This window comes from Silurus meridionalis, chromosome 15 (assembly GCF_014805685.1).
Source record: "Silurus meridionalis isolate SWU-2019-XX chromosome 15, ASM1480568v1, whole genome shotgun sequence".
In the NCBI taxonomy this organism is placed as follows: domain Eukaryota; kingdom Metazoa; phylum Chordata; class Actinopteri; order Siluriformes; family Siluridae; genus Silurus; species Silurus meridionalis.
Window position 1 is genome coordinate 13,749,263 of NC_060898.1, and position 26,387 is coordinate 13,775,649.

General features: G+C 38.2%; 2 protein-coding genes across 4 annotated transcripts in view; one reads left to right on the forward strand and one right to left on the reverse strand.

The window, feature by feature from the left end:
• The first annotated feature begins 650 nt into the window (after positions 1-650).
• zgc:113162 (uncharacterized protein LOC553743 homolog) lies at positions 651-19,923 on the forward strand. Its single transcript, XM_046867269.1, has 10 exons — positions 651-1,183; positions 3,039-3,130; positions 4,455-4,648; positions 9,833-9,954; positions 10,339-10,387; positions 10,916-11,065; positions 14,180-14,353; positions 14,825-14,908; positions 15,060-15,146; positions 18,522-19,923. The coding sequence occupies exons 2-10, from the start codon at positions 3,100-3,102 to the stop codon at positions 18,621-18,623; spliced, it is 993 nt and encodes a 330-aa protein (XP_046723225.1). The 5' UTR covers positions 651-1,183; positions 3,039-3,099; the 3' UTR covers positions 18,624-19,923.
• Positions 19,924-20,232: 309 nt separating this feature from the next.
• The window catches only part of LOC124397655 (E3 ubiquitin-protein ligase UHRF2-like), a 43,141-nt gene continuing 36,986 nt past the window's right edge, over positions 20,233-26,387 (reverse strand). For all 3 annotated transcript variants that reach the window (XM_046867268.1, XM_046867266.1, XM_046867267.1), the window contains one exon: positions 20,233-26,293. In XM_046867268.1, the coding sequence (XP_046723224.1) occupies positions 26,147-26,293 (147 nt within the window). In that variant the 3' untranslated portion in view covers positions 20,233-26,146. The remainder of the gene's footprint in view (positions 26,294-26,387) is intronic.

Below are 26,387 nucleotides of genomic sequence, written 5' to 3' on the forward strand. Positions count from 1 at the left end.
GTGCTCTCTGGTCTGAGCTCATGTTTTCCACAGCAGATGTTTCAATGATCTATCTTAGGGCTACACGATTTGGAAAAAAATGTCATGTTGCGATAATTGTGGTCAATATTGTGATTTGGGATATAATAAATTGTATCGAGTCCACTTGATTGGTTATTAAGGAAATTGCACACAGATTAGTGATGAGGTGGAAAAGTGTATTTGTTAAACCATAAGGGTTTTCAAAATTTATATTTTACAAAATTAAATCACATTTGCAATAAACTTTTTTTTCTTCAAGGTACAGCAGAATAAAATAAAACAATAAATGAAACCACATTTTCACAAAATATTATAAACCTTTTGTAGAAACAAAGAGTAAATGCCCTGCTACCCATTTCAATTATTTACCTGGTTTTCTACTGAAGTTTAAGATACAGTATGTGTTTACAACCTTTAATTCAGGCAAAGTTTGCAATCTTCATTATTAAATGTGTTTAACCTTTATAATAGAAGATTTCTGATCATTTGTATGGTGTGGGAGTGGAGCATTGTTAATGGTAGTGTATTTTTGGCTACCAGTTCAGTGTCGGTCTGCTCGGCATCCATCTTCACCAGGTCTCCACGATGCTCACCAGAAAGTCACGTGACCACACACGCCACACGTGCACTGCCTAAACCGAGACTATCTGGTCTTTTTTTTTTGGTTTGCGACGGAAAATCTACACACTGTTCTCAGATATGTGTCCACACATGCACTTACTTATTTCAATTAAATCGCATCGTTTCCGTCATATAATTGCTATTCAATTAATTGTACTCTAATCGAAATCTATCTGAATTTTGCCACCTTTCCCTCTTCCTATTGATTTTTATCTCAAATTTAGACCGATTTCGTGTTGAGAAACACGCCTTTATCATTATGCTCTAAATCACACGCATTCCGTTAAAAAACAAAAAAAAAAAAAAAAACGTTTATTTAAAGTTTCTTCAAAAAGTACGTGTTGAGAGACGGTGAAGTTCTCCGTGCGTCAGAAGGAGCAACCGATCCGACCGGTGCACGTGAGAGAAAGCAGGCCATTGATTGGTTAGACTCCGTGTGCGTGCGCGCGCGCGTGTGTGTCTATTATTTATTATGAGACGCATCTCATCTTCAGTAAATCCTGCTCGACGGTCCGTTCAGTGGACGGAAACCGTGTGTCTCGTAAGTATTACACAGTTTTGAGTGTGTGTGTGTGTGTGTGTGTGTGTGTGTTGTGCTGTGCTGGTGATAACATGCAGTGTTCATTAGTGTCATAATAATTCAACCTGCAAAAAAAGATATCAAAAGTGTTTGAGTTTCTGTATACGGATGAAACACCAGCTGGAGATATAATGTATAAATTCATGAAGGTCTCAGTTTCGGTACTAAAGTGTGTGTGTGTGTGTGTGTGTGTGTGTGTGTGTTCCGGAATAAATTGGAAATAATAAGCACCTAAAGCTACTTTCCCAGCTGTGCTCCTGAATATTTTAGACTCGAGGTTGAAATAAGCAGATAATGAAGAGCGCTTCAGGAGCTGCGGTGTGTGTCCGAGCAGAGAAACCTCCAGAAATATCTACAAGGATCTACAGTATAAAGAGTTTTGGTGATCATGGGTGATCATGAACTGATTGCATTGTGCAGAAGTAAATGAAACTGTGAGTGGTGCTCCCACAAAGTGCTCATTGATCTGATGGATTATTTTGAGATACATAGATAATAGTTTATAATAGACAGAAAAACAGATTGTTTGTTGGTTTATTGCAGGTTTTTTATTGTTGTGAACGGTTTAATGCTTTAAAAATTCAGAAGACGTTTTAATCAGTGTGTTTAGAAATGAAGTGATCAAAACATAGCTTTCAAGTGTTAATAGACACAGTGTAGAAATCCTTAGAGAAATCTTAGGGTGCAGTGTTTCTCTGTACTATACAGTACCAAGCTACAAACCCCCCCCCATATAAAATATAAATATAGAGATTGTGTGACGTTTGGAACAAGTCAAGTTGTTCTGGTACAAAAATCTCTATGATCTCCATTATATCTACTTCTGATTCCGATTTACTGAAACTTGAATGAAATCCACTTGAATGGATGAAACTTGAATGAAGTCCTGTGTAGGCTTTTTACACTTCCAGTGTCTCAGTTATTATCCACCATTTAATGCTTTATAGTAATGACTGTTTAAAGTATATGTTTAAACTGAGAAGTGAGACGTGAGAAGTGATGATAAGCTCATGTCTCGTTGTCCTGGTTCATGTTCTCACTGTCTGAAGGCCTATCGTAATCCCTGCAGCCAGCTGGAAATCAAACCCAGAATAAGAATGTTTTATCTCAACTTTAGGTTTAAGGGTAGGGTTACAAATATAATGCAACATAATGCAATGTTTAAACTCAGCTTTAAGAGGCAAAGCCTTATTTTTGGTATCGCTTCAATGTTAGTTATTAAAATAGGGATCTTGATTTTGAGACTTTTGAGGTACATTATTTTCAACTTTTTTTTGCCAAAGAGAAATATCTGTTTTATCTGTTTATTGAAAAATGTTGGTGTGTTTAACATGCATCATTAGATGAGAATACTGTGTAGATGTTGCATTATGAATTCAGTCTGACTTCAGCTGTATGACTGAATCTCTTGACTGTATAATAGACACAAGAGAGAAGCTTTACAAAGAGAATGTAACCTCACATCGAGCGCTTATTTCAATCAATAAACCACTTTGTGTTGCTGTTACAGTCAAATACCATAACAATATATATTAATATTTAATATTGTATAGTAAAGAATATTATACTGGTCTGGGTGCCTTTTTTATAAAATACCTAAAGACATATAAAATAATCAGTTTAAATATCTGACCTGTGCAAATGCGAAACCCTGGTTCCTAGCAGCGCAGAAGTAATGGCACCAACGGTCAGATTTATGCAAGCGATGCAAAATACGGTAATATTTAATGAAAAAACATTATACAGTTTAATTTTGAGGAACATGTAGATTTGTATTGGTCTTTTAATGATTCTCTTGGTGTATTTTGTGTTTCAGCTGCTTTGAGTCAGAGTGAAGTTGTGAAGAGACTGAGATGTAGACTCTTCATTTTGGCACAATGCACATGAACAATCTGCTGAACTGCTGGAGTAAGTAACACGTATTCTTTCTATACTTCATGTCCTGTCTCTTTACCATTATTTAGGTCCTAGGCATTTTCTGTGTGTTTCAGCATCCTGTGTATAAGCAGAGGTTTTCATGTTGAGGCCAACTTAACCAGTAGTTCAAAAAAGAACCACAGACCTCATAACACTCACCAGCTACCTCAAAACAATTACCCTCAGATTTAAAAATAGTGTACAAATGACCATATACTTGAAAATTACAGCACTTAGGAAATATGTTGGTTACTCACCTTTCAGTGTTATTGCTGTTATTGTTGGAAGAACAAGGTTGCTTTTTAAAAAGCACTGAAGGAATATGTGGTTGCAAAATGGAGAAATTTAGTTTCATATTTGGATGCTTCTTTTTATTTTTCACATTCACACTGACTTGAAGGCCTTTTTTTATATACAGGAAGCAAATTGTTCAGAGGCTAACACTCAGAGTCAGGGTTTTCTGTAATGCTGCCATGAGAATTTTTAACTTCACCTTCTATTCTACACCTCCCTTATTTCGGGAGCCTCATTAGACTTTATAATTCTTTCCTTTCTTAACGGCACTGAGCCATAATCTCAGAAGCTAGCAGTAATTTTACTTGAACTTCATATGTGAGAGTTAACTGTTTGCTTGCTACTCAGCTGGACTGACCTCTTGTAACCTGTACTATGCAAGCATGTGTAGCCTACACTTATAAATGTTTTTAAATTCCGACAAAAAGAAACAATTTCCCACAAACGAATATTAATACCAATAATGATTTATTTCAATGTTGATTAGCTAATCGGTGAGCCTTAAGGAGGTGGGTTTTTTTGTCTGTCAGTCTCAGTAAAGAGGGTTTTCTGGTGGTCTAGTGGTTAGGATGCGGCGCTCTCACCACTGCGGCCCGGGTTTGATCCCCGGTCAGGGATTTAACCCCAGCCATTAGGGTTGCACAAGCCTTAGTGCCGGTCCCAATCCCGGATAAATGGGGAGGGTTGTGTTAGGAAGGGCATCCAGCGTAAAAACATGTGCCAAATCAAACATGCGGATGGTCCGCTGTGGCGACCCCTAACGGGAGAAGCCGAAAGAAAGTTTAGTCTCATTTAAGAAGGTGTGGCCTCTTTTCATGCATATCTTAATAAAGGCTACATTAGTTGTTGTTTGGTTGGCAGCTGTTCTCAGGTGAGCTGTTAAAAGGGAATAAAAGTCATATGTAAAAGATGAAATCCCCTTTTTGCATATCCTGAAATAAAATTAAATTATTTGGCTCTCTAGTCACACAGTGTTTAACAACACTATAACACTAATAATCTATCTCTATGTGTTTTGTAGATGAGATTACAGGGATCTCTGAGGTGGCCGTGTCTCCTGAACCCGGTAGCCCCACCCTTCTGAGTGAGTGTACAGATACATACTGCCAGGCCGAGCGCCGGAACCGCCTCCATACCCATGTCTGCAAATTGCACTTCTGGGAGGATTTCAGTGCCGAACTCATAGGGAGTGGCTTCTTCTCCAAAGTCTTCAAGGTACAATATTTTTTACAAATATTCAATACCGAACTTATACCCTGATTTGATACATCCAGAAAACTTGTTTGCCAAAATGTTGTATGCTGGGAGTAAACAGCGTTTTTTTGTACCGATTTAAAATGTCTTTGTACAATTCTAAAGCAATAGTAATAACAATGTTTTTGTTTTTTTTTTCTCATTTTTACATTAAAACCAAGAACCCAAAGCCTTAGACACTTATGATAAAGGATTAACATTTAAAAAATAAATAAATAATTCATCATATTAAAAGAAATGAATAATTCATTATATATAATAGTCAATACATGATCATGGTGAAGTTTTTATTTTTCAAATGTCACAAAATAGACACAAACACGATAAAGAACAAAGAGTTGGAGTCTGTGGTCTTTATTATATTTTAAGAGATTTTTTTTATGCAGGTGTATTTAAACTTCTTTTCCCGTCTTCGTGTCCTGTCAAAAAATCTGTCATTATAATCAGCGATGTAAAGGTGACAGATCAGCAGGCGAGGTAGTTGTTGTGTTTTTAGTTCAGTTGGTGAATTTGGAGTTAAAACAGTGTCCTTATGTGTCTCAGGACACTTGTTTTGACTTTGGTCTCTGAGTGTATGATGGAGTGAGTTAATCCAGAAAACACATGTTCATGAACATAATAATGCTCTTCATTCCCCTCAGTGTGTTATTTCATTAGACTGAGTGTTCGATGATGTCATGCAGGGGTATAATTAATATGATGCACAAACAGACAATACCATGACACATGCACATTTATTTATACAAATATCTGCTTTTTTACTCTGGCAAACTATAAACACTGATTAACTTCAGTAAATTTCAATAAACAACACAGTGCCATTATGAGGGCCAAATCAGTATCATCTCATGTAACATTTGGAATTGAATTACGCATATTTTAATTTGTATGCGTTATTTTATAATTGTGTATGTAAGACTCATTTAGTTCACCAAAAATTGCCAGAACAAATGGAAATTCTCTTAACTTAATTTAAACTTGTGAATTAATTGATACAGCAGTATATGTAAGTGGTATAATCAGCTGTGTGAAGATGATCGTCCCCTACAATGCTGCATCAATATACAGTGCCTTGCGAAAGTATTCGGCCCCCTTGAACTTTGCGACCTTTTGCCACATTTCAGGCTTCAAACATAAAGATATGAAACTGTAATTTTTTGTGAAGAATCAACAAGTGGGACACAATCATGGAGTGGAACGAAATTTATTGGATATTTTAAACTTTTTTAACAAATTAAAAACTGAAAAATTGGGCGTGCAAAATTATTCAGCCCCCTTAAGTTAATACTTTGTAGCGTCACCTTTTGCTGCGATGGAACCATTCCATTGTAGATTTTGCTTTATGTTTTGGATCATTGTCTTGTTGGAAGACAAATCTCCGTCCCAGTCTCAGGTCTTTTGCAGACTCCATCAGGTTTTCTTCCAGAATGGTCCTGTATTTGGCTCCATCCATCTTCCCATCAATTTTAACCATCTTCCCTGTCCCTGCTGAAGAAAAGCAGGCCCAAACCATGATGCTGCCACCACCATGTTTGACTCCTTGTATGAGCTGAAAGTTTAGAGGGACGGCCAGGTCTTGGTAGATTTGCAGTGGTCTGATACTCCTTCCATTTCAATATTATCGCTTGCACAGTGCTCCTTGGGATGTTTAAAGCTTGGGAAGTCTTTTTGTATCCAAATCCGGCTTTAAACTTCTCCACAACAGTATCTCGGACCTGCCTGGTGTGTTCCTTGTTCTTCATGATGCTCTCTGCGCTTTAAACGGACCTCTGAGACTATCACAGTGCAGGTGCATTTATATGGAGACTTGATTACACACAGGTGGATTCTATTTATCATCATTAGTCATTTAGGTCAACATTGGATCATTCAGAGATCCTCACTGAACTTCTGGAGAGAGTTTGCTGCACTGAAAGTAAAGGGGCTGAATAATTTTGCACGTCCAATTTTTCAGTTTTTTATTTGTTAAAAAAGTTTGAAATATCCAATACATTTCGTTCCACTTCATGATTGTGTCCCACTTGTTGTTGATTCTTCACAAAAAATTACAGTTTCATATCTTTATGTTTGAAGACTGAAATGTGGCAAAAGGTCGCAAAGTTCAAGGGGGCCGAATACTTTCGCAAGGCACTGTATGAGCAACTGGATTCAATTTTCTGCATCTCTTACTACAGGTAATAAAGCAAAAATAAAAATTCTGATGTACAAAACTGAAATCTAATAGCTATGGTCAGAAATGTAACATCGTCCCTGTAGTATAATGACCATTTTTCAGATTCTCTGAAGGCTGCAGTGATTGCAGTCAGCTACATATAACTTATAATGTGTGTGAGGAGTCTTGGTGTTAAAGTTAATGTGTGTTAAAATTACAGACAACTTAACTAGACTATAGTTTTTACAATTACAAATATCTGCTAAAATATTGTCACTTCTATGATTTCATAGATACTGATCAAAATTGATATTAATAACTTTTCTTCTCCGTCACCATAGTTATCAAAGATTTTAAAACAAATTCAACTCTTGTTATTTTCACCTCTTTGAAAGTCAAAATCTTGTGTATTTTGCTTCAAAATACGATTTTATGTTTTTAACCCATCGTATCATATGTTGAAAGAAGTGTTTGTTTTTCTTCCATCTTCAAAACTCAGATCTCTCAGTTTTGTTTGAGTTGAACCTCGAAGGGAGATATATTTTACTAACATACAGTATTTCTCAGCATGTGTTTTGAGAATGCAGGACGAGTTTCACAACTGCTCTTCCCTTTTATTTATTTATTTATTTATTTTTTTAAATGCAGCGTCTCAGATATAATTAAGAGTAAAAAAATGGTGATGAACAAAATTCACACGTTTTAACTGCAGCTACTACTTTCACAGCTCAAGTCGAGAGTAACAACAACCTGATGACTTTTTTTATTATTCTCAACATTCCTCACTAAAAGGTCAAAAAACGTCTGTTTCACAAGCAAGTTTACATCTAAACTCGTTTCTGTATATCCTAATGTACATTGGGCAAAAGTATTGTAACACAATTTCTTTAATTCAGCCATTTTAATCAGACCCATTGCCTCAGGTGTATAAATATAAGCACCTAGAATGCAGTCAAAACGTTGTTTTGTAGTGCTCAGTCAAATCAAGCACAGTATTGCGATAGGATGCCACTTTTTCAACAAGTCTTTGTAATGTAATCTTTGCTAGATATACTTTTGTAAGTGGTATTATTAGAAAGCGTTTAGGAACAGCGGCAACTCAAAACGGAAGACCGCGTGAAGTCACTGAGTGCTCAGGCACATGGTGCGGAAAAGTTGCCACGCTCTGCTGAGCCATGCGTTTCCATGGCTAACCGGCTGCATGCAAGCCTTACATCACCAAATAAATGCTTAGCGTTGAATAGAGTACACTTGACTCTGGAGCAGTGGAAACATGTTCTGCAGAGTGCTAAATCATACTTTATTGTTTTACTGTTTGAGTCTGGGATTGGCGGATGCAGGAGAACATTACATGCCTGACTGCAATTGTAATGGTTGGAGAGAAAAGATAATCATACGTGGCATGACTGAGCATGATTGTGCTCCAGTGAATAAGTAAGGTTCATAAATGCATGGTTGGATGTTTTTTCTGTGGAAGAACTCGACTGGCCTTCACCCCCGGATCGTAATCCTCTCCCACCTTTGGGATTAACTGGAACAGGGATTGCAAGCCAGTCCTTTTTTATCCAATATCAGCGCCTGACCTCACAAAAGATCTACTGGATGAATGTGCAAGAATTTGCGCAGAAACATTCCAAAATGTTGTGGAAAGCTTTTCCCGAACAGTGAAATCGCAAGACCCTACAGAGGGTAGTAAGGTTCCGAAGCATTCGAGCCGTCACATCCAGACTGTGCAACAGCTTTTTCCCGCAAGCCATCAGGCTCCTCAACACACAGAACTAAACTGAAACTCACACACACACACTCACTCAACTGTGCGTTACTGAACTGTACAACCTGAACTCACACACACTCATTTCTCGGTTGCACTCGATGCACTCTATGTAGCTTTATTTTGTATGTTGTAGCTCTATGTTGTTCAGTGTAGCACCAGGGTTCTGGAGGAATGTTGTCTCATTTTGACTGTGTACCACTGTGTATAGTAGAAATGACAATAAAAGCATCTTGACTTGACTTGAAAGCAGTTTAAGCTGCAAAGGTTGGGGGGACAACCCTATATTAATGTTTATTTATTTAGAATGCAATACAATTACAGTCCAGTACAGTCCAGTAATACTGCTATAATAGTCAGGTGTCCCAATACTTTTGTTCATAAGAATACTTTATTTAAATTTGCAACAGTATATTAAAAAAGTTTAAAATTTGTAAACATTTTGTTTAGAAATAATTACAGATGCTCAATAGTGAAAAGTGATAGAAATATAAATTGAAATATTAGAAATTTCAGATTAGTCAATGTGATTCCAGGGATTGTACAGTGGAAACTCTACATAAATAAATGATTTAACTTCAGAAAAGCAGTTAATACTTAGTAGTTTCTTGCTAACATGACAAGCAGCCTTTTGAAAAATGAGGTTCATGAAAGCAAAAATAGAGGGAAATGAGTTTGATGAGGGTCAGAATTATGTCTGAAACTGTTGCCTGAAATTTTTCAATTTGTAATGCTTCTAGTTGCAGTTTATTTTTTGTTTATTTGAAAACTAATTTTTTTTTTTTTTTTTTAGTTAACAAAAATTTTATATTGCTGGTAACAAGGCTTTTTACCCTTAACTCACTTATTTTCATTTATTTTTATTGCTTACGTATTCATTAAGAGTGAGTAACTGCTTAATGAGAAACAGACAATAAGAATCATAAAATAAATAAATAAAAAGAGAGTGTTCACAGAATAAGGTTCCAGTTGCATTTGAACACATTTTGGGTCTCATTAAAAATGTAGCTCCTTGCTGAGCAGTGAATGTACATTATCGTATTATAGAGTTCTCCTAGCTTTGATTTCGGAACTATGAAGTTATTTTTCTCAGAACAGCTTTTCACCCAGACTAGAGCTTATTAACACTCAGATGATGAATTCTTCTTTATGAACTCTCAGTACTGGCTGAAACTTAGTGTCACACACTCTTCAGTTTCTCAGAGTACTTGCTGTTCAACAGGTCATGCACAACACCACGAGGAAGGTGATGGTGGTGAAGGTTTATAAGAATGACGTGGATCAGGAAAGCATCATAAGGGAGATCAGCCTTCTGCAAAAACTCTCACACCCCAATGTGGTGAGGTGAGTCAACAAGCAGATGATGTGTTCTGGCTATTATTTTTTTTATCTGTAGGGGCAAAGTGTTATTTTTCAGCTGCAACTGAGTTGTTTATTTGTGCCCATCGAATCTGCTCGTCTGATTCAATGTGTTGAAAAATCTTTCAACACTTATCACACAGGTGACCTCTGACCTTTGATTGGTTCTTTAGTTTTTGTTCTTAATGGAACCATTAAAGCGACACAAACCTCTGTATGAGCTCTCTGATCAACTCTGAAGTTCAGAAAAACTCTGAACTTTAATCATAGAGAAGCTCTGTGTTTACATTGTTAGTCATCAAATGCATGATATAGATTTTTGAATTAACTTGTGCATGACTGTGAGAAAAAATGTCATCATTTCTGAAGGTATCTGGGGATTTGTGTCAGAGAGGATAAACTGTATCCAGTTCTTGAGGTGAGTTTTATTTATTTACAGTCTATAAACTTCCTGTAAAATTGGCTGGATGTTGTTTTGTTTTTAATAGTAAAAAGTTTCCATGTAACAGTGTGTAACATGAGAGATTGGAGGGCAGGTTGGGCACCATTTGCAATAATCACTTTCTTAAGGAAGTGTTCAAGCCAAGACAGTCCAGGGTCATACAGAAAAAGATGCATGAATGAAACCTGAAAATGAATAAAACCTAAATTTACTCCATACTCAGGCAGAGATCGAAATACAGGAATTGTGAAAGAACCTGACGGGACCTGATATGTTAGTTTAGAAAAGACAGGGCACATACAATCGATGTCTAGGGAGAACCATTTCATATAGATCTCATAATTAGAATTGTACACATATTAATGTGTCCATGTAAGCACTTATATAATTACAGTTTAAATTCCAGGTTTCAAGAAATCCTGCTGCTTTTAAGGAAATTAAATAAATATAAAGGTTTAATTAGCCAAGTTGTGAATGTGTGTGTGTGCATTTGTCTGTATGCAGTATGTAAATGGAGGCTGTTTGGAGGAGCTCTTGGCAGGAAGTGACATCACACTTTGTTGGAGGGAGAAGGTGGAACTGGCCTGTGATATCTGTAGAGGAATGAGTTACCTCCATTCCAGAAACATCTACCACAGAGACCTGAACTCTAAGGTCAGAGTGCAGAGATGCTGCAGACACACACGTGCACACACACACCCAGACACACAAAAACTCTACGTCCACACGAGAAAGTGAACTGTTGCTTGTGTGTGTTTTTGTGTTTCTGTGTGACCACTGTATGGACAAACATACTTTATAAACTTACCATTCCACATTTAGTCCCAATTTGCTGTTAAAATAACTTTGCACTGATCTAGGACGAGGAGGCCTGGGGTTCAGTCAGCATTCCAAATCATCCCAAATGGTTTTAGTAGGGTTGAGGTCAGAACTCTATAGCAGGCTCAACACTCAAGATCTTCCACTCCGATCCATGTGAAGCATATCTTCATGGAGCTGGCTTTGTGCTCAGGGGCTTTGTTATGCTAGAACAGGTTTTGGAAAATGTAATGCTACTGCTTCCAAAGACATTCTATACAGTTGTGTGCCTCCAACTTTGTAGTAACAGTTTGGAAAACAACCACATATGGCTGGAAAAATCAGGTCTCTTAATATATTTGTCCATATAGTGTAGATATAGCAAACTAGATAAATACAAAAAATAGATAATGTATTAATCATATAAATACTAATTATTGCACTGCATATGTACACTGTCCTGAGGATCCAGTGAGCTCTGTTGATTTTTAAACATACATTTAATGTGAACATTTTAAAAGACAGTAGGAAATAAAACGATTTGATTTGATTAAAAATGATTTTAAGTTTTTTTGTCCACTTTTGCACATCTGATTAGCATGAGATAAATACTTAATGCATGTAAATAATGCATTTTTGTCCACATTACTGAGTGTTTTTCTTTAGTTTTTAAGTTAAAATGGTTTGCTGGTTGGAACACACTTTTTAAATGCTGGTGTGTAGACAGGTTTCACTCTCTGCTGGGATACAGTGACCAGTGTGACACACCTCAGTTTATAAGACATGGAAATGCATTACTTGTTGACGTCACCTCAAAAATGTTTGGAAATTTATTGGGTTTATTTTCTTGTTTTGGATGATTAGCTTTGCCCCCTTTTTTGCTTCTATGAAAATGACATAGGACAGAAAAAAGGTGCAGAAATTAACATTTTTGTTCTCATGAAAAAAAAAAAAAATTAAAGAAGATAAGAATACAGAATTTAGCCAATAATCTCCACCAGTTCAAACATAAAATAGAAATAATAAGGAATAAAACACCGCAGCGCTAATAATTTAATCAAATAGTTCATAGTTTAATTAATCACTGTGCTTTATCAGCTCTATACAGTTGAAATGATGATAAAAGCTTCTTGACATGATTAATATATGTTTTCCTATAGTAATACATCCTATCGTTCTAAATAACAACCTACTTTCTTTTAGGTGCATTTGTCTAGGAGGGAACAAGCTTTGTAAATCAATAAAACAAATTCTGAAGTCTAAGACTGATATGGCCTTGGGCCCCAATAAAGGTGGGGGCTGATTTGAGAAAATAGAACCCCTGCAAACAGGTCAATAGGACCCACTGATTTGGTGTAGTCACCCTCCAATTGGCAAGATATTGACTGTGAATCATTATGTAGGGAGTGCTTTTATTGCTTATCAGGGCTCCAGGAGTAGTTCTGAGCAGTTTACTTGTGGGTGCCAGAGAGTCAGATTATCTTAGATGTTCTAGTAGTGGTGCTTTTGGTATTCGGAAAGTGTTGAAACAATAAAAGGGTCCACTGTGAGCTGGTGGATACTGAATTGTCTTCCTTACTAGATTCTGCTGAAGCCAATGACATGAACCAGTTTTCCTGCTGAAGAAATCTTGCAAAATTCCATGTGTCTTCCTTAAGCACTATGAGTGCATTTTGGACTGTGCTATCTTGAGCTATAAGAGAGTTTTGGAATGAATGTTGAGCTTTTTGTTTGTCTGCTAGACAGGTTTTTATGATTCTTGGGCTGACCAGGTTGAATGCTGGTGGCTTTAGAATTGAGGTCTAAGTTTGTTAGTTATGTTTGGTGACAGATTATGTGTAGACTCATATTGGGTGCAGGGGGCCTACAAACTGAGAGTTGTGTGTCTACTGTCTACACAGCTGAGGGTCATTTTCTGGCGTTCAGACACTGGCTGTGTGAGCTCTGATCTATGATAGGTTGGGCAAAGGTTTCCGAATCAATAACCACGAGTCTACAGACCAAAGGCAGCATATAAGACGTATCCTGACTGGCGTAACTGATGCTGTGAGGAGATGGAGGGAGCATCTTCTGACCTACTATTGTTTTTAGTTCTTTTAGCAGATGAACTTCTTAAAGTTCTTGGTAGGGCAAGGGAGAGAAGTTTGAGATGTTTGAGTCATGCAGTGATAATAGATTTAAGCATGAGCTGGAGTGTAGCATAAAACAAGAGCCTAGCAACCCTGGTCACCACAAAGTGTAAGCTGAGGAACTGTAAAATAACAGCAATAATGTGTTAGAATGAGTACAGTAATATAAACCTAAGATTTGCAGTTGTGCCGCTGTCAGACCTGTTGTTATAAACACCTTGTGACTAGTCAGACTCAGGAATTTAACAATACCCGAGTGTGAGAATAGATAGGTAACTCAAACATACAAGGTTGCGCGCAGTTCATTAGCATGCTTGTTGTTGTTCCAGGTTCAGATTACACCATGGTGCCGGACAGCATTTCTGCACGGAGATGCGTCAGGGTGTATTTTATTATTTAAACATGCAGGTTGGATTTTGTTTCTGTCCCTGTTGGAATTGGAAACAACCAGTTTTCCTCAAGATGCATGAAGGTTGCATAATAAATTGGGCCTATAGGTTTTCATTATGTTTTTGCTTGGTAGAACCAATGCAAAGTTTCATAGAAAAAGCAAACTTCACGTGCTGAACAGAGGAACGCTGTAGCTCAGTTGTTCTTGAAAAGCTCTTAGTTGTATATTTTTGTCTGTAAGTAAAACATCATTGTTATTTGGTGGGGATTCCGTGGTAATACACATCAGCATAATGACATACACTTATACAAAGAAAGAGAAAACAGCTCTGTCTGTTTGTTCATCTGTCAAGTTTATCATGAAGTTGTAATATGGACAGGGCAGAACATGACACTGCTGTTTCAGTCTGATCTGTGTGTCGCTGTGTGAAATCTGAACTCGTGTTTGCAGAACTGTCTGATCCGAGTGACAGCACAGGTCAGAGAAGCAGTGGTGACGGATTTCGGTCTTGCCCGGGAGGTGGTGGAGCTTCCTGTTAACAGTTCTGACAGGAAGATGTCCTTAGTGGGTTCTGCGTTTTGGATGGCCCCCGAGATGCTGAGAGGGGAACCGTATGACCGCAAGGTTTACACACTTTATCATTAAATCTGCTGTACCGTGTGTGTGTGTGTGTGTGTGTGTGTGTGTGTGTGTGTGTGTGTGTGTGTGTGTGTGTGTGTGTGTGTGTGTGTGTGTGTGTGTGTGTGTGTGTGTGTGTGTGTGTGTGTGTGTGTGTGTGTGTGTGTGTGTCTATCTATCTATCTATCTATCTATCTATCTATCTATCTATCTATCTATCTATCTATCTATCTATCTATCTATCTATCTATCTTTCTTTCTTTGTTGATTCTCTCCTTGTGTAATTCATCCTTATTTATCATAATAGGGTTTAATTAAACATGGGTTAAATAGTGTTTTAGATTTTTCCCTATAATTGATTGATACACATCTAATTTCATTTGACCGATGTCCCTTTTATTTGTTTATTCGTTTATTTATTTATCTACTACAATAAAGTCTTGCCGACGCCCCAAATTTCTGTCTGATCAATCACAGGTGGATGTTTTCTCATTTGGGATCATGCTGTGTGAGATTCTGGCTAGAATTCCTGCTGACCCGGAAGTTCTGCCTAGAACACAAGTAAAAAACACAGGACAAAATCAAACATACATCCAAACACACACACACACACACACGCACGCACACATGCACACACACAAATTAAACGATACACAGCAATGCATACTTTTATAATTTAAACGTTTTTTACATCTGTGTGTCTCCCCCCCAGGATTATGGTTTGGATGTGGAGGCATTCAGTGAGCTGGTAGAGGGATGTCCAGAGAAAATTCTGGCGCTCTCAGCCAACTGCTGTCAGGTAAGAAGTTAAGACACCATATGGAGATTGTCCATTCAGATAATACAGAGAGATTGTGCATTCAGATAATACAGAGAGATTGTACAGTTAGATAATACAGAGAGATGGCACAGCGAGATGGTACTGTGAGAAGGCATGGAGATAATTTACCAAGAAATGAATTTTGGAGATGGAAAACAGTTCAGACATTACAAAGATGGTACAGTGAGATGGCGTGATGTGACAGTGGTATAGAGAGCGATACATGACAGAGAGTCCGTGTGATGAGATGATATGCTAAGACAATACGCTGAGACGGTAGGTTGAGACAGCACGCAATTTCTCTAGACAACATTCAAACCACAAGAACATAGGCTTCTAAGGATTTTGATCAGTCCCAGACTGCCATCTCAAGACTGGACTGCCACAACATAGTCATCACGGGCCTGCCTCTGCATGCTAATAAATCCCTCTGGCTGATCCAGACTGCTTCTTCAACACTTGTTTTCGAGCCACACCGATTCTCTCACTCTTTCTACCCCACTGCTGTGTTACCGCCAACGGCTTCCTGTAGCTGACGCATCAGATTTGAAACATGTATACATAACTACAAAGTTATTTCTCCCTCTCTTTCTCTCTCTCTCTCTGCGCTTGTCGACCACATTACCAGTGATCCTCTCTCCTTCTTTTTTTTCGGACCTGCCTGAGTCATCCTGATGCCCTACTTTTGGAGTTATCTGCAGCTGGAAAACATATACTGCTGCTGAGGATGGCTCCACATGAACAGGCTAGAGATAATTGAGATTACTGTGGAGGGTTAAACTCAATTTTGCATTCAAGGATCCATCAGTGAACAAATGATGATGGGACTATAGTGAATGGACATCCGGTGTCACACAGATGTTTCCTTCGGTGTCTGGCTATTTTCCAGTTTTTTCGTCAAATTATCTCGTAGAGTTTTTATTTGCCACTGGCACACTGGCCTTGCTCATTAGGAATGAACTTAAAAGGACACATTTCTAATGTTAAAATTTGCATTACTAATTATTTATTGCTGTTTGGTCAGTCACACCATGAAGTTATGGGAAAAAGTAGTGGAAGCCAGGCTGAGAGAAGATTTGACCATCTGTGAGCAACAGTGTGGTTTTATGTCGAGGAAGAGCACCACAGACGCATTATTTGCTTTGAGAATGTTGATGGAGAAGTATAGAGAAGGTCAGGAGGAGTTGGATTGTGTATTTGTGGATTTAGAGAAAGTGTACAACAGAGTGCCGAGAGAGGAGTTGTCGTATTGTATGAGGAAGTCAGGTGTGTCAGAGAAGTATGTGAGGGTGGTGCAGGAAATGTATGAGGACAGTGTGACAGCAGTAAAGTGTGCAGACTGGTTTAAGGTGGAGGTTGGACTGTATCAAGGATTGGCCCTGAGCCCTTTCCTGTTTGCAGTGGTGATGGACAGGCTGACAGACGAGGTCAGACAGGAGTCTCAGTGGACTATTTTCTTTGCTGATGATATTGTTATTAGTGGTGAGAGTAGTGAGCAGGTTAAGAAGAGCCTGGAGAGGTGGAGGTACGCACTAGAGAGAAGTGGATTGAAAGTTAGTAGGAGTAAGACAGAGTACATGTGGGTGAATGAGAGGGAGGGCAGTGGAGTGGTGCGGTTGCAGGGAGAAGAGGTGGAAAAGGTGGAGGAGTTCAGGTACCTGGGGTCAACAGTGCAAAGTAATGGAGAGTGTGTTAGAGAAGTAAAGAAAAGAGTGCAGGCAGGGTGGAGTGGGTGGAGAAGAGTGACAGGAGTGATTTGTGATAGAAGAGTATCCGCAAGAGTGAAAGGGAAAGTTTATAGGACTGTGGTGAGACCTGCGATGTTGTATGGTTTAGAGACAGTGGCATTGAGTAAAAGACAGGAGGTGGAGCTGGAGGTAGCAGAGCTGAAGATGTTGAAGTTTTCGCTGGGAGTGACGAGGATGGACAGGATTAGAAATTAGTTTATTAGAGGGACAGCGCATGTAGGACGTTATGGAGACAAGGTGAGGGAGGCGAGATTGAGATGGTTTGGACATGTGCAGAGGGGTACGTGGGGTATATCCGTAGGAGACTGCTGAAGATGGAGCCACCAGGAAGAAGGAAAAGAGGAAGACCAAGGAGGAGGTTTATGGATGTGGTGAAGGAAGACATGCAGGTAGTTGGTTTGAAAGAGGCAGATGTAGAGGACGGGGGGGGGGGGGGTATGGAGACAGATGATCGGCTGTGGCGACCCCTAATGGGAGAAACCGAAAGAAGGAGAAGAATTATTTATTGCTGTAAAGCTGATTTTTGGACAATGGCCACTGCATTGCATTGAATTTAAACTGAACAGAACTGAGGAGAATAAATCAGAAACGGACCTGCAGGCATTTACCTACTTTAAGGAAAGAAAACCCCACACTTTCAAGGGGTGCTGGACTACACTAAACATCCCTCAGGATACAAAAAAAAGACATTCTTGAGGACTCTTGTCTGTCCTGGCACCTGTGTGGTGGAATAAACTTTCCTACTCTGTTCGAACAGCAGAATAACTGGTGGTCTTTAACTGTAGACTAAAAGGAATTACCACTTCACCAAGCAACTGAAACAACACTATATGTAGAAAATAATCCTTGTTTAAAGTGTCTTTTGTGTGTTGAGGGTTGTTGAGTGTACCATTAACTTCCTCCTGGAGCATTTTAGGTTCTTTGTATTTTTTTGCACCAGTCTAGCAAATTAGTCGTTCCTTTTTATTTATAAGCGAATAAAAACTTAACTGGTCAAACACACAGCAAGCCACCAATCAGGTTTGAGCGTGAGCTCTGTTATGAACTTGTTTTGATTGGTTGGTTTTTTTTGGTATCTTCTTATCACCAACATACAGTTCAACATCAGTTCAACACCTGTGGCTTTATTCGCTTGAATTTTTTTGAAAAGAAGGTTTTGGGCTCATGATAATTTTAATAAATATCGAAGTGTTTGACTCATTGATATCATTCTATTAATAGATCTGTGTGCTGAGAGTAACATTACTTAGTCTTTTCATTTAAACTGAGCTGATTAAGCGAAGAGTCTTTCGACAAAAAATATTATTATAGCCAAAAATAAATCAGAGTACTTTGGATACTTGAGTGCATTTGAAGGTAAATAATTTTGTAATTTTACTCAAGTGTAAGTTTAAAGGGAGCACTTTTACTGGAGTAATATTTTACCTACCTTATCTCTACTTTTACTCAACTACATGGTTTGTGTACTTTGTCCACCACTACTTATAATTCAGGGCTTCTTGGGCAACTCATTCTCAGTATAATGCTTTAGAGAAGTTTTAGGTTTTAAAGGAAATATTTTTTTTCTTGCTCCATGTTAACTTCGTAAATGAAATTTTACCTTCAGATGGATGCCTATCGGCGGCCGTCCTTTTCTGACTTACTGGAAATGCTGGAGGATGTTGCAGAGAGTCTGGAGCCTCCAGACTGTTCTCTGACCTCGGGGTGACCTCTGACCCCAGGGTACTGGATGTTACAGACCTGCAGTAATGGACCGGACCAGGCTTTTAAACATATCTGTGATGGATGTTGACTCTGAGAGTGAGTGAGTGCTGAATGCTGAATTCAGCCTTTACACATCACACTACTTTGGAGGATCTGTGTGTTTCAGGAACTGGACCAAATTTCAGACTGGACCTGCTACCATACATCATTCCTCATGCAGGCTAATCAGGGTTTACTGCAGGAGGCAGGGATTAAAGTGGTGCTGAACCCATTTATTGTTTATTAAATGACTTTTAATGGTCCACTAACACTAAATTTGTGCGATCGTTCATAAAGAAATAAAAATAATTTCCACTGCCTGTAGGGCAGATTGTAATAATAACTGTCATTTTAAGTCTTTACCTCAGATGAAATGATGCACTTCTAAGTTACTCCTTTAAGGCAAAGAACTAAACTAAGCAGCTCTGCTCCAAATTGGGGCGGAGCCTATTTCAAGGCCAGAAAAATACTGAAACGAAGATATTTACTTCGAAAAGTTAGAAAAGTAAGATTTTCATTTTGAAAGCACCCTGTTGTCCGGCAGAGGGCAGTGTTTTCTTTTCAAGGTCAATTATTGAATAAATTCAGCAAACACCAGACACACTGATGAAATAACAAGTTTAAAGACGTAAGACAGGGTTAGCTTTGCAGTTTTTAACTGGACATGTGCAAACAGGGATGTAAAAAGAGCCAGTCAGATTGCAAACTTTGAAATCACGATGCTGTTTCTATTTGAGACTAAAAGGTAAATTAGGCACCTGGTCATAGTGTGTGATTTGAGGCATGGCTTCCCAGTGATTTGTTTCACTGTGTTTACCAGCAGGAGGCGCCAGAGTAAAAACATACACACGCACATGTCCAGCAATTATTTCATTACGAGCTCAGTCGTCATTTTTTTTTATTTTTTTTTTTATTTTTGTCTCGTTTTTAAGTTGTCTGACTGATTCTTAAAATAGTCAACTAAGCAATATTTCCGTAAATCACTTTCTCCAGTCCATCTTTCTCTTTCCCAGTCATTTACACTGGCCCACCACCTTTTTTGTTGCAGTTACTGTTTCCATTATAACAAAGACTTTTTTGTGTTCTGTATGCGGTTGTTTTGCTGTTTAACTTCTGCTCTGTTTAGGTGTATATTGTGTGTTAATGTTTCCCAAATGTGGAACAACAAATGTAACGCAGAACGAGTTCAGTAAGAGTCCTGATTAGAAGAAAATAGGAAGATGTTCAAGATCGAGAATAAATAAATAAATGACAGCAGAAAGATGTTTTTGCTGGTGTTATTTCCGGCCCACGTGTTTCCATAAGGAGCGTTTTGAAGGAGAAGAATGAACTTAAAGTCAGGACATGACTTTACTATTCAGTTTGTGTATGTGATGAGCGACAGACACATGTAATGCACCAGGCTAAACTGCTAGCAATACATACATTTGTTAGCTACATTGCATCATATCTAGAGTCAAAACTACAGAAACCTGCCTTAGCTGACCGACTCCATGTAGATTAAAAGGACTGTGTGCAGATGGATATTTCCCAGTACCGATTCCTGTATTAAACATAGCCAAAACAACAGGGGGTTATTTCTGAAATCAAAATATTTAATAGGTACATATCAAGTATAATACCATGTATAAAATTTGGGGTCACAATATGAAGCCATGTTGCTGCTGAGGCAGGTTGTGCGTCATCAGGTAAGTGTTCGCCACATCAACAGAGCTGATGATGAACATAAACGAGGGATTGAACACTAGAAAAAAACGACGTCAGGATCGGCGCTCATTAGAATAACACATAGACTGTTTTTTTTCATATCGTTTAACGTTTTTTTTCTTCTTCTTCAGTGCGTGCTGTAAAAACAGAACAGACACGGAAGGCAGAAAAGCAGAAGCGGCGGAACGGGAACTAGAACTAGAGCCAGAGAGAACCAATGAGAGAGAGAGAGAGAGAAATGCACGAGAAAAAAATTACCAGCATCACCTACTATTGTGAGGGAGTAATTGGAAAAAATAATCTTTTCTCGAAGGGGGGAAGAAATGAAAAGGTGGTTTGCAAATCACAGTCAGCTGCAGAGACAGAATAACAGTTCATGAAGCGTTATCAGTTAACTCAGTCGAATAAAAATGAACAAAACACAGAAATGACATGTTCTCTCCCTCTATGGACAGGACAGACGATTGAGGAGCAAACACGTCAGTGAGAACAAGAGAAACAGGCTCAAATCCTGATTTTGCAGTGTCTGGTGTCTCTGTGTCACCATAAGTGTAGCATAAGTTCCATTTGATCAGCAACTATTTTCCTATTTATTATTAAGCATAACAGTTCTCCAGCTCCTAAACGAACCAGCTACATAAATGCAGGACTGCGCTAATGCTCGGAAAATAAGTGCTGCTTATTGCCATGCTTTTAGGCTACTATAATATTATATTTTAGCATTAAAACCCATTATAACACATCATTGAGTCAGAAAAGTGAAAATGATTTTTTTTTAAAAGGCAAGTGGTGATGTCACATGATTGTTGGCTGATCAGATTGAATTTAATGCCACCCTTGATGACAAAGTGATGCCTGTCAATCTGTGTGACTACAGGTTTAAAATGATTTCACCATAATGTGCATTTCTGCATTGTAAAAACGGACTAATAAAGTCGTGCTGGAAAACTAAAGACTGACAGAACTACAAAAGTCCAGGGAGGATATGCAATTGTATAATAACAAAAGTCAAAACAACATGTTCAAAGAAATGTTATTTTATAAACCATTAAAAATTCTATAGTCACAGATATTATTATTTGTGGGTCTGTTCTATTTTTGTCTCATTTGCTTATAGATGTCAATGAATTCTTTTGGCTTTAGCCCCACCCCCTCTATGCCCCTGGTGCTTTCTCATTGGCTCTCTTTTAAAAAAACTTTTCGGCATGCAAGTGGATAAATTGTGACTCGTAACTGTGATGTAAATGCACGAAAAGTCCAAAATGTTTAAAACAAAGACATGTGACTGAAAATGCAATTACACATATTTCTAATATAATCATGACATTTCAATGCATCACATTTATGTTTAGTTTTTTACAGTACATTTCACAAGTAGTAAAATAACTCCATACAAATGCTCTCATTTTAAAATGCTAACAATCATGAATGATTAAACCGATTAAAGATATCAAACGTGATTGGTCGCTAGCCGTTCGCTTTAGATGTCCTCACATACAACCTTTCATTAATAAACCTTAATTTTTTTTTTACGTTGAGATGATCGAGACAGAAAAGTATATAATACTGCGTAACCTCTCTGGACTTATGTAAATAAAAACAGATAGTGGTTTTGTGATTTTGATATCGACTGATCTAATGAAACGGCTCATTATCTCAGAGTGAATTCAGTCAGTCTTCTTGTTCTGAAACGGCTTAATCAATCAATCGATTACAGACCTGCCAACCCAGAAGCTGCATTCAAATACATTTTCATTATACTGAGATAGAGACTGTGAGTGTGAGTATATATAGGGTTTTACCAGTAAACAGCAGGCACCTGAGAGGAGAAACCAATAGACACTAGAAATGTATCCATGCACACTGTTTTTCTTTCCTATTGTAGGAAAAGGATGTTATGAACAGCAAATTGCTGTTTTTACAGTAGCGTGAATCCTACATCTATGGGACAATGATTTATATTTAGAAGTGCACTGAGACAATTTCTATTGTTTTTTAATACAGCCATACTATTGGGGTAACTTTCACTCAGGTGTTTGTTTCAATTAATAGACATTTACCTCATACTGTGCAAAAATTAAAGCGCCTTTACCATGCATTACTAAAGGGCGCTTAGTTTTTAAGTGTTCTTACACAAATTGGACAAAAGTATTGAGACACCTGACTTTTCCATCCATATGTGGTTCTTCAACAAATTGTTACCACAAAGCTGCAGGCACACAATTGTACAGGATGTCTTTGGATGCGGTAGCAACATATTTTCATTCACTTGAACTAGGAGACCCAAACCTATTTCAGCCTGACAATGCCCCTGTGTACAAAGCTAGCTTCATGAAGATATGGGTAACGTGATTTTGAGTAAAAGAGTGACCCGCTTTACTAATGCTCTGGCCGCTAAATGAGCACAAATGTACACAAGCAAACTCCAAAATCTAGTGGATCCTCTAACGAGAAAGTTAGAGGTTGTTATAACAGCAAACGGGGACTAAATGTGGAATGGGATGTTCAAAAAGCACATAGAAATCTTAAGGTCAGGTGTACACAAACTTCTGTCTATATATTTTGTCAAACTACCACCCTGTGCCTTGGTAGTTTGTGTAAAACTTAGTATAGATGTGTATAAACATCATTATTTAGAATCACTTTCAATATAGCAATGTCTTAAGTGTCTAGGTTCTAAGTTTCTTTCTCATGTCGTCTCAGGGGGTTTTCCCTGCCACCATTGCCTCTGGCCTGCTCATATTGAAAATGCACTGCTTTTTAAATTGATTGTAAAGTTGTCACCTCAAATCGTGTATTTGATTTCCCACATCCCTCTACTTAATCTTAAAGAATTTGAAATCATTCAGTCGAAATGTACGCCCTTTCTTCTCTTTTGGCCAAAAACTTTCAGGCTGCATCCCAATATAATTCAAATGATGTTTACTATATACTTCTGTAACCTTGGAAATGGAACATATATTGATAGTTCATTTCACAAAAGGCACGAGAAACATTCTTTAACTAAGACAAAAAATTGAGAGCACATATTGGAGTGCAAACTAAGTCAAAAGTGACTATTGTGAGATGGCTGGAAGGGGGTGGGGCTTAAGGTAATTTATTCAAAACACACCTGCAAGTGTCAGTCATTCCAGATTTACATGTTGATTAGCATATCTGCTATTTTTATTATTGAATTATTGAATGACAGCTAGCATACTGCAAAGTCAGGATGCATCACTGCTATGTAAAATACACAAAGGTTGGCAGATCTGCAATGGAAATAAATGCACCTGCTTAGGAAAATTTTAAAAAATTAAACATAAAAGCGAAAAGAGCTGAGACGCAGTAAAACAAACCAGTTGGGTGGACAGTTTGGGGCGTGAGCTACTTTTTTTTCGGTCAACATCAATGTTCAAACCTGTAAATCAGCTTTTATTATCAATCAAATTTAGCTCCAGTTCAGTCACTGCATATCTCTGCATATGTTTCACAGAATTTTATCCCAAAGGAATGACTGTGTGATGATTATCATCTTTTTACGACTCTCAGCCAATCAGAACTCAACAATTTAGACTTCCAGCTAGTTTGTGGAGAACTGCTTAAATATAAACAGTACCTAGTTGTAGCAATGTTTCCTTTAACCAAACATTATTAACCCAGCAACAATGAACACATGCTAAACTGCTACTATTACAGTGCTGTGAAAGATTAACACAAAACCACAAAATCACATAGGAAATATTTCCAGTTGCCACATGGTGCTAGAAACTTTAACTTGTGCTTTCCTGATGCTGGCACAGGAAGTAGCAGCATCTAATTTGCGGGACATATGACTCTGCTAGCTAGCTACAATTAGCAGAACAGAAGCACAGCTAGGTTTCCCTGCTGTCTGGTCCATCTGTTCTATAATGGAAAAGAGGTAACATATAGAATTTCTTTAGAACTGCAAAAGACTCGGGAGGCATTTCCAAGCAAATTCCAATAAAATATCATAAACCTCTAACCTCCAACTACAGTATTTATGACCTAGCTAGCTGTAGATGATTAACAACTGCAAAACAAAACAACACTCACATACACTCAAATAATCCTCAGACTTGGGTGGGATCCATCAATTTATACAACCGTAATCAAAAAACAATGATTTTGGCTAATACAGTTATTACAGCTTGAATTTATTGCCTACAAAGTGAACTAGTTAAGAAAGTCTTTAGCTTTGTGTAATGATGTAAAGAACATCATCAGTAATGGCTTTCAGGTTAAACAAATAAATCTGCAAATTCTTTTTTTTTTTTTTTTTAAGAGAAAAAACAAAACAAAAGTAAAATTCCATTTGCCTTAGCTAGCCAGCTAGCTGTAGATGTGTAGCTATCCCAAATTATAGCTAGCTAGCTAACAAGCTTATCAATAGTAATGTAATTATCATAGTATGTGATCCATAATATTGATAAGTTATATTGCCATATGTCCAAAACTGCAATTTTGACTTCTATCATTCTGCATCATTCCATGGATATATTAGCTATCAGGCTATCTACTCGAATGTGCTAAGTTACGAGTCTTTTTATCCCACCTAAAGAAGAAGATCAAAAGTGTTTTTGGCGAAAACCAAACCAATCCTCAACAAGCCAAGATTAAGTGTAAAATAAAGCAATAAACTAAATGACTGCGATATTTTCAGCTAGCTAGCATACAAAGATGATAAGACTTTTTGGAAATTCCTCTCATTTCTAATTTAGTCATCTACCATTTCTTACTGTCACATGACTGCTCCCAACTAATACTAGTAAGGGCCAACACATGCTTCCCTTCAGATATGTGAAGGCTGGTCGATGCATCATTTCTGACTAATGCTACACAGGGCATGATAACAGGAAAGTGCTACCTTTCTCCTTTGTATCTGAGACCCACGACTGGCTACTCTATTCCAACATTCAAATTAATTTAAACAAACTGATTTATTGTGAAATATAAAAGTTTAGAAGTGAGACATTGCAAGCATGAACGTTAGCTAGCCGGCTAGCTGCAGATATTTAGCTATCCCAAGACCAAAGAAAAAAAGTGATCCACGCTGTCGCTAACTAGCAGGCTGTGATTAACATAAGATACACAGGATACTGCATTACACGATTGTCATAACTGTAAATGAAACTTAGCATTTCACTCTTAATGACCACCCCCCCGCCGTTAATTCGTTGATGCCGGGTTAGCATGTTTCGTTAAATGAGCTTACTCTTGTAGAAGATTTGTGAGCCACTGTCCCCCTGTTAGCAACAGTTAGCACTTGATTAGCATTAGCCATTAGTCCATCCTCAACAGATCAGTTGAATTGTCGCTAGGTTGCTGCCGCTCCTTTTAACAGAGTGTGTTTGTGTAATTGTGTTTGCGTGTCCTTCGGTTGAGAGCGGTGTAGGGAGGAACAAACCTACGCACGGCCAGCAGAGGTCATGGTGCTGACCTGAGTGTCCTTGGGATACAAGTATCAGGCTGGTGTTAATGAAGGAAACATCTACATGAAATATGTCTGTGTCTGTGTGTGTGTGTGTGTGTGTGTGTGTGTGTGTGTGTGTGTGTGTGTGTGTGTGTGTGTGTGTGGTGTTCACTTTGTATGTTGGACATAGGAGTGCACTACTAATTTTTGTGTGTGTGTGTGTGTGCGCACTTGCTATGTCGTTGTGTTGGGTAAAGAAGTTAGTGCACTGCATTTTGTGTGTGTGTGTGTGTCTGTGTGTGTGTGTGTGAGTGTAAGTGCCATTGAGCTGGATGGAGATTATTTCTGTCCATGTCTCCTGTGAGATCTCATCGTCCCTTGCTGTATCCAGGAAAAAACTGATCCAGGAGCTGCTGCAGGTTTTTATTCAGCACCATGACGTAATCCTTCCCCAAATCGTAGCGGCATGCCGGGCAGGTGAACACTTCGGCTCTGAACGATCGTTGTAAGCAGGTCTGCAATCACACCAACACCACAGCAGTGTGAGCTCATTCACGAGCACCATTAAGAGTTTATGTGGAAAAAATGTTTTTTTTGGTCAAACAGGAG

Excerpts from the sequence above, each read along its gene's own strand:
- zgc:113162 (XM_046867269.1), top strand. The coding sequence starts at position 3,100 with ATGCACATGAACAATCTGCTGAACTGCTGGA. Across the intron at positions 3,131-4,454 it reads CAATCTGCTGAACTGCTGGA|ATGAGATTACAGGGATCTCT; the intron begins GTAAGTAACACG and ends TGTGTTTTGTAG. Across the intron at positions 4,649-9,832 it reads TCTTCTCCAAAGTCTTCAAG|GTCATGCACAACACCACGAG; the intron begins GTACAATATTTT and ends GCTGTTCAACAG.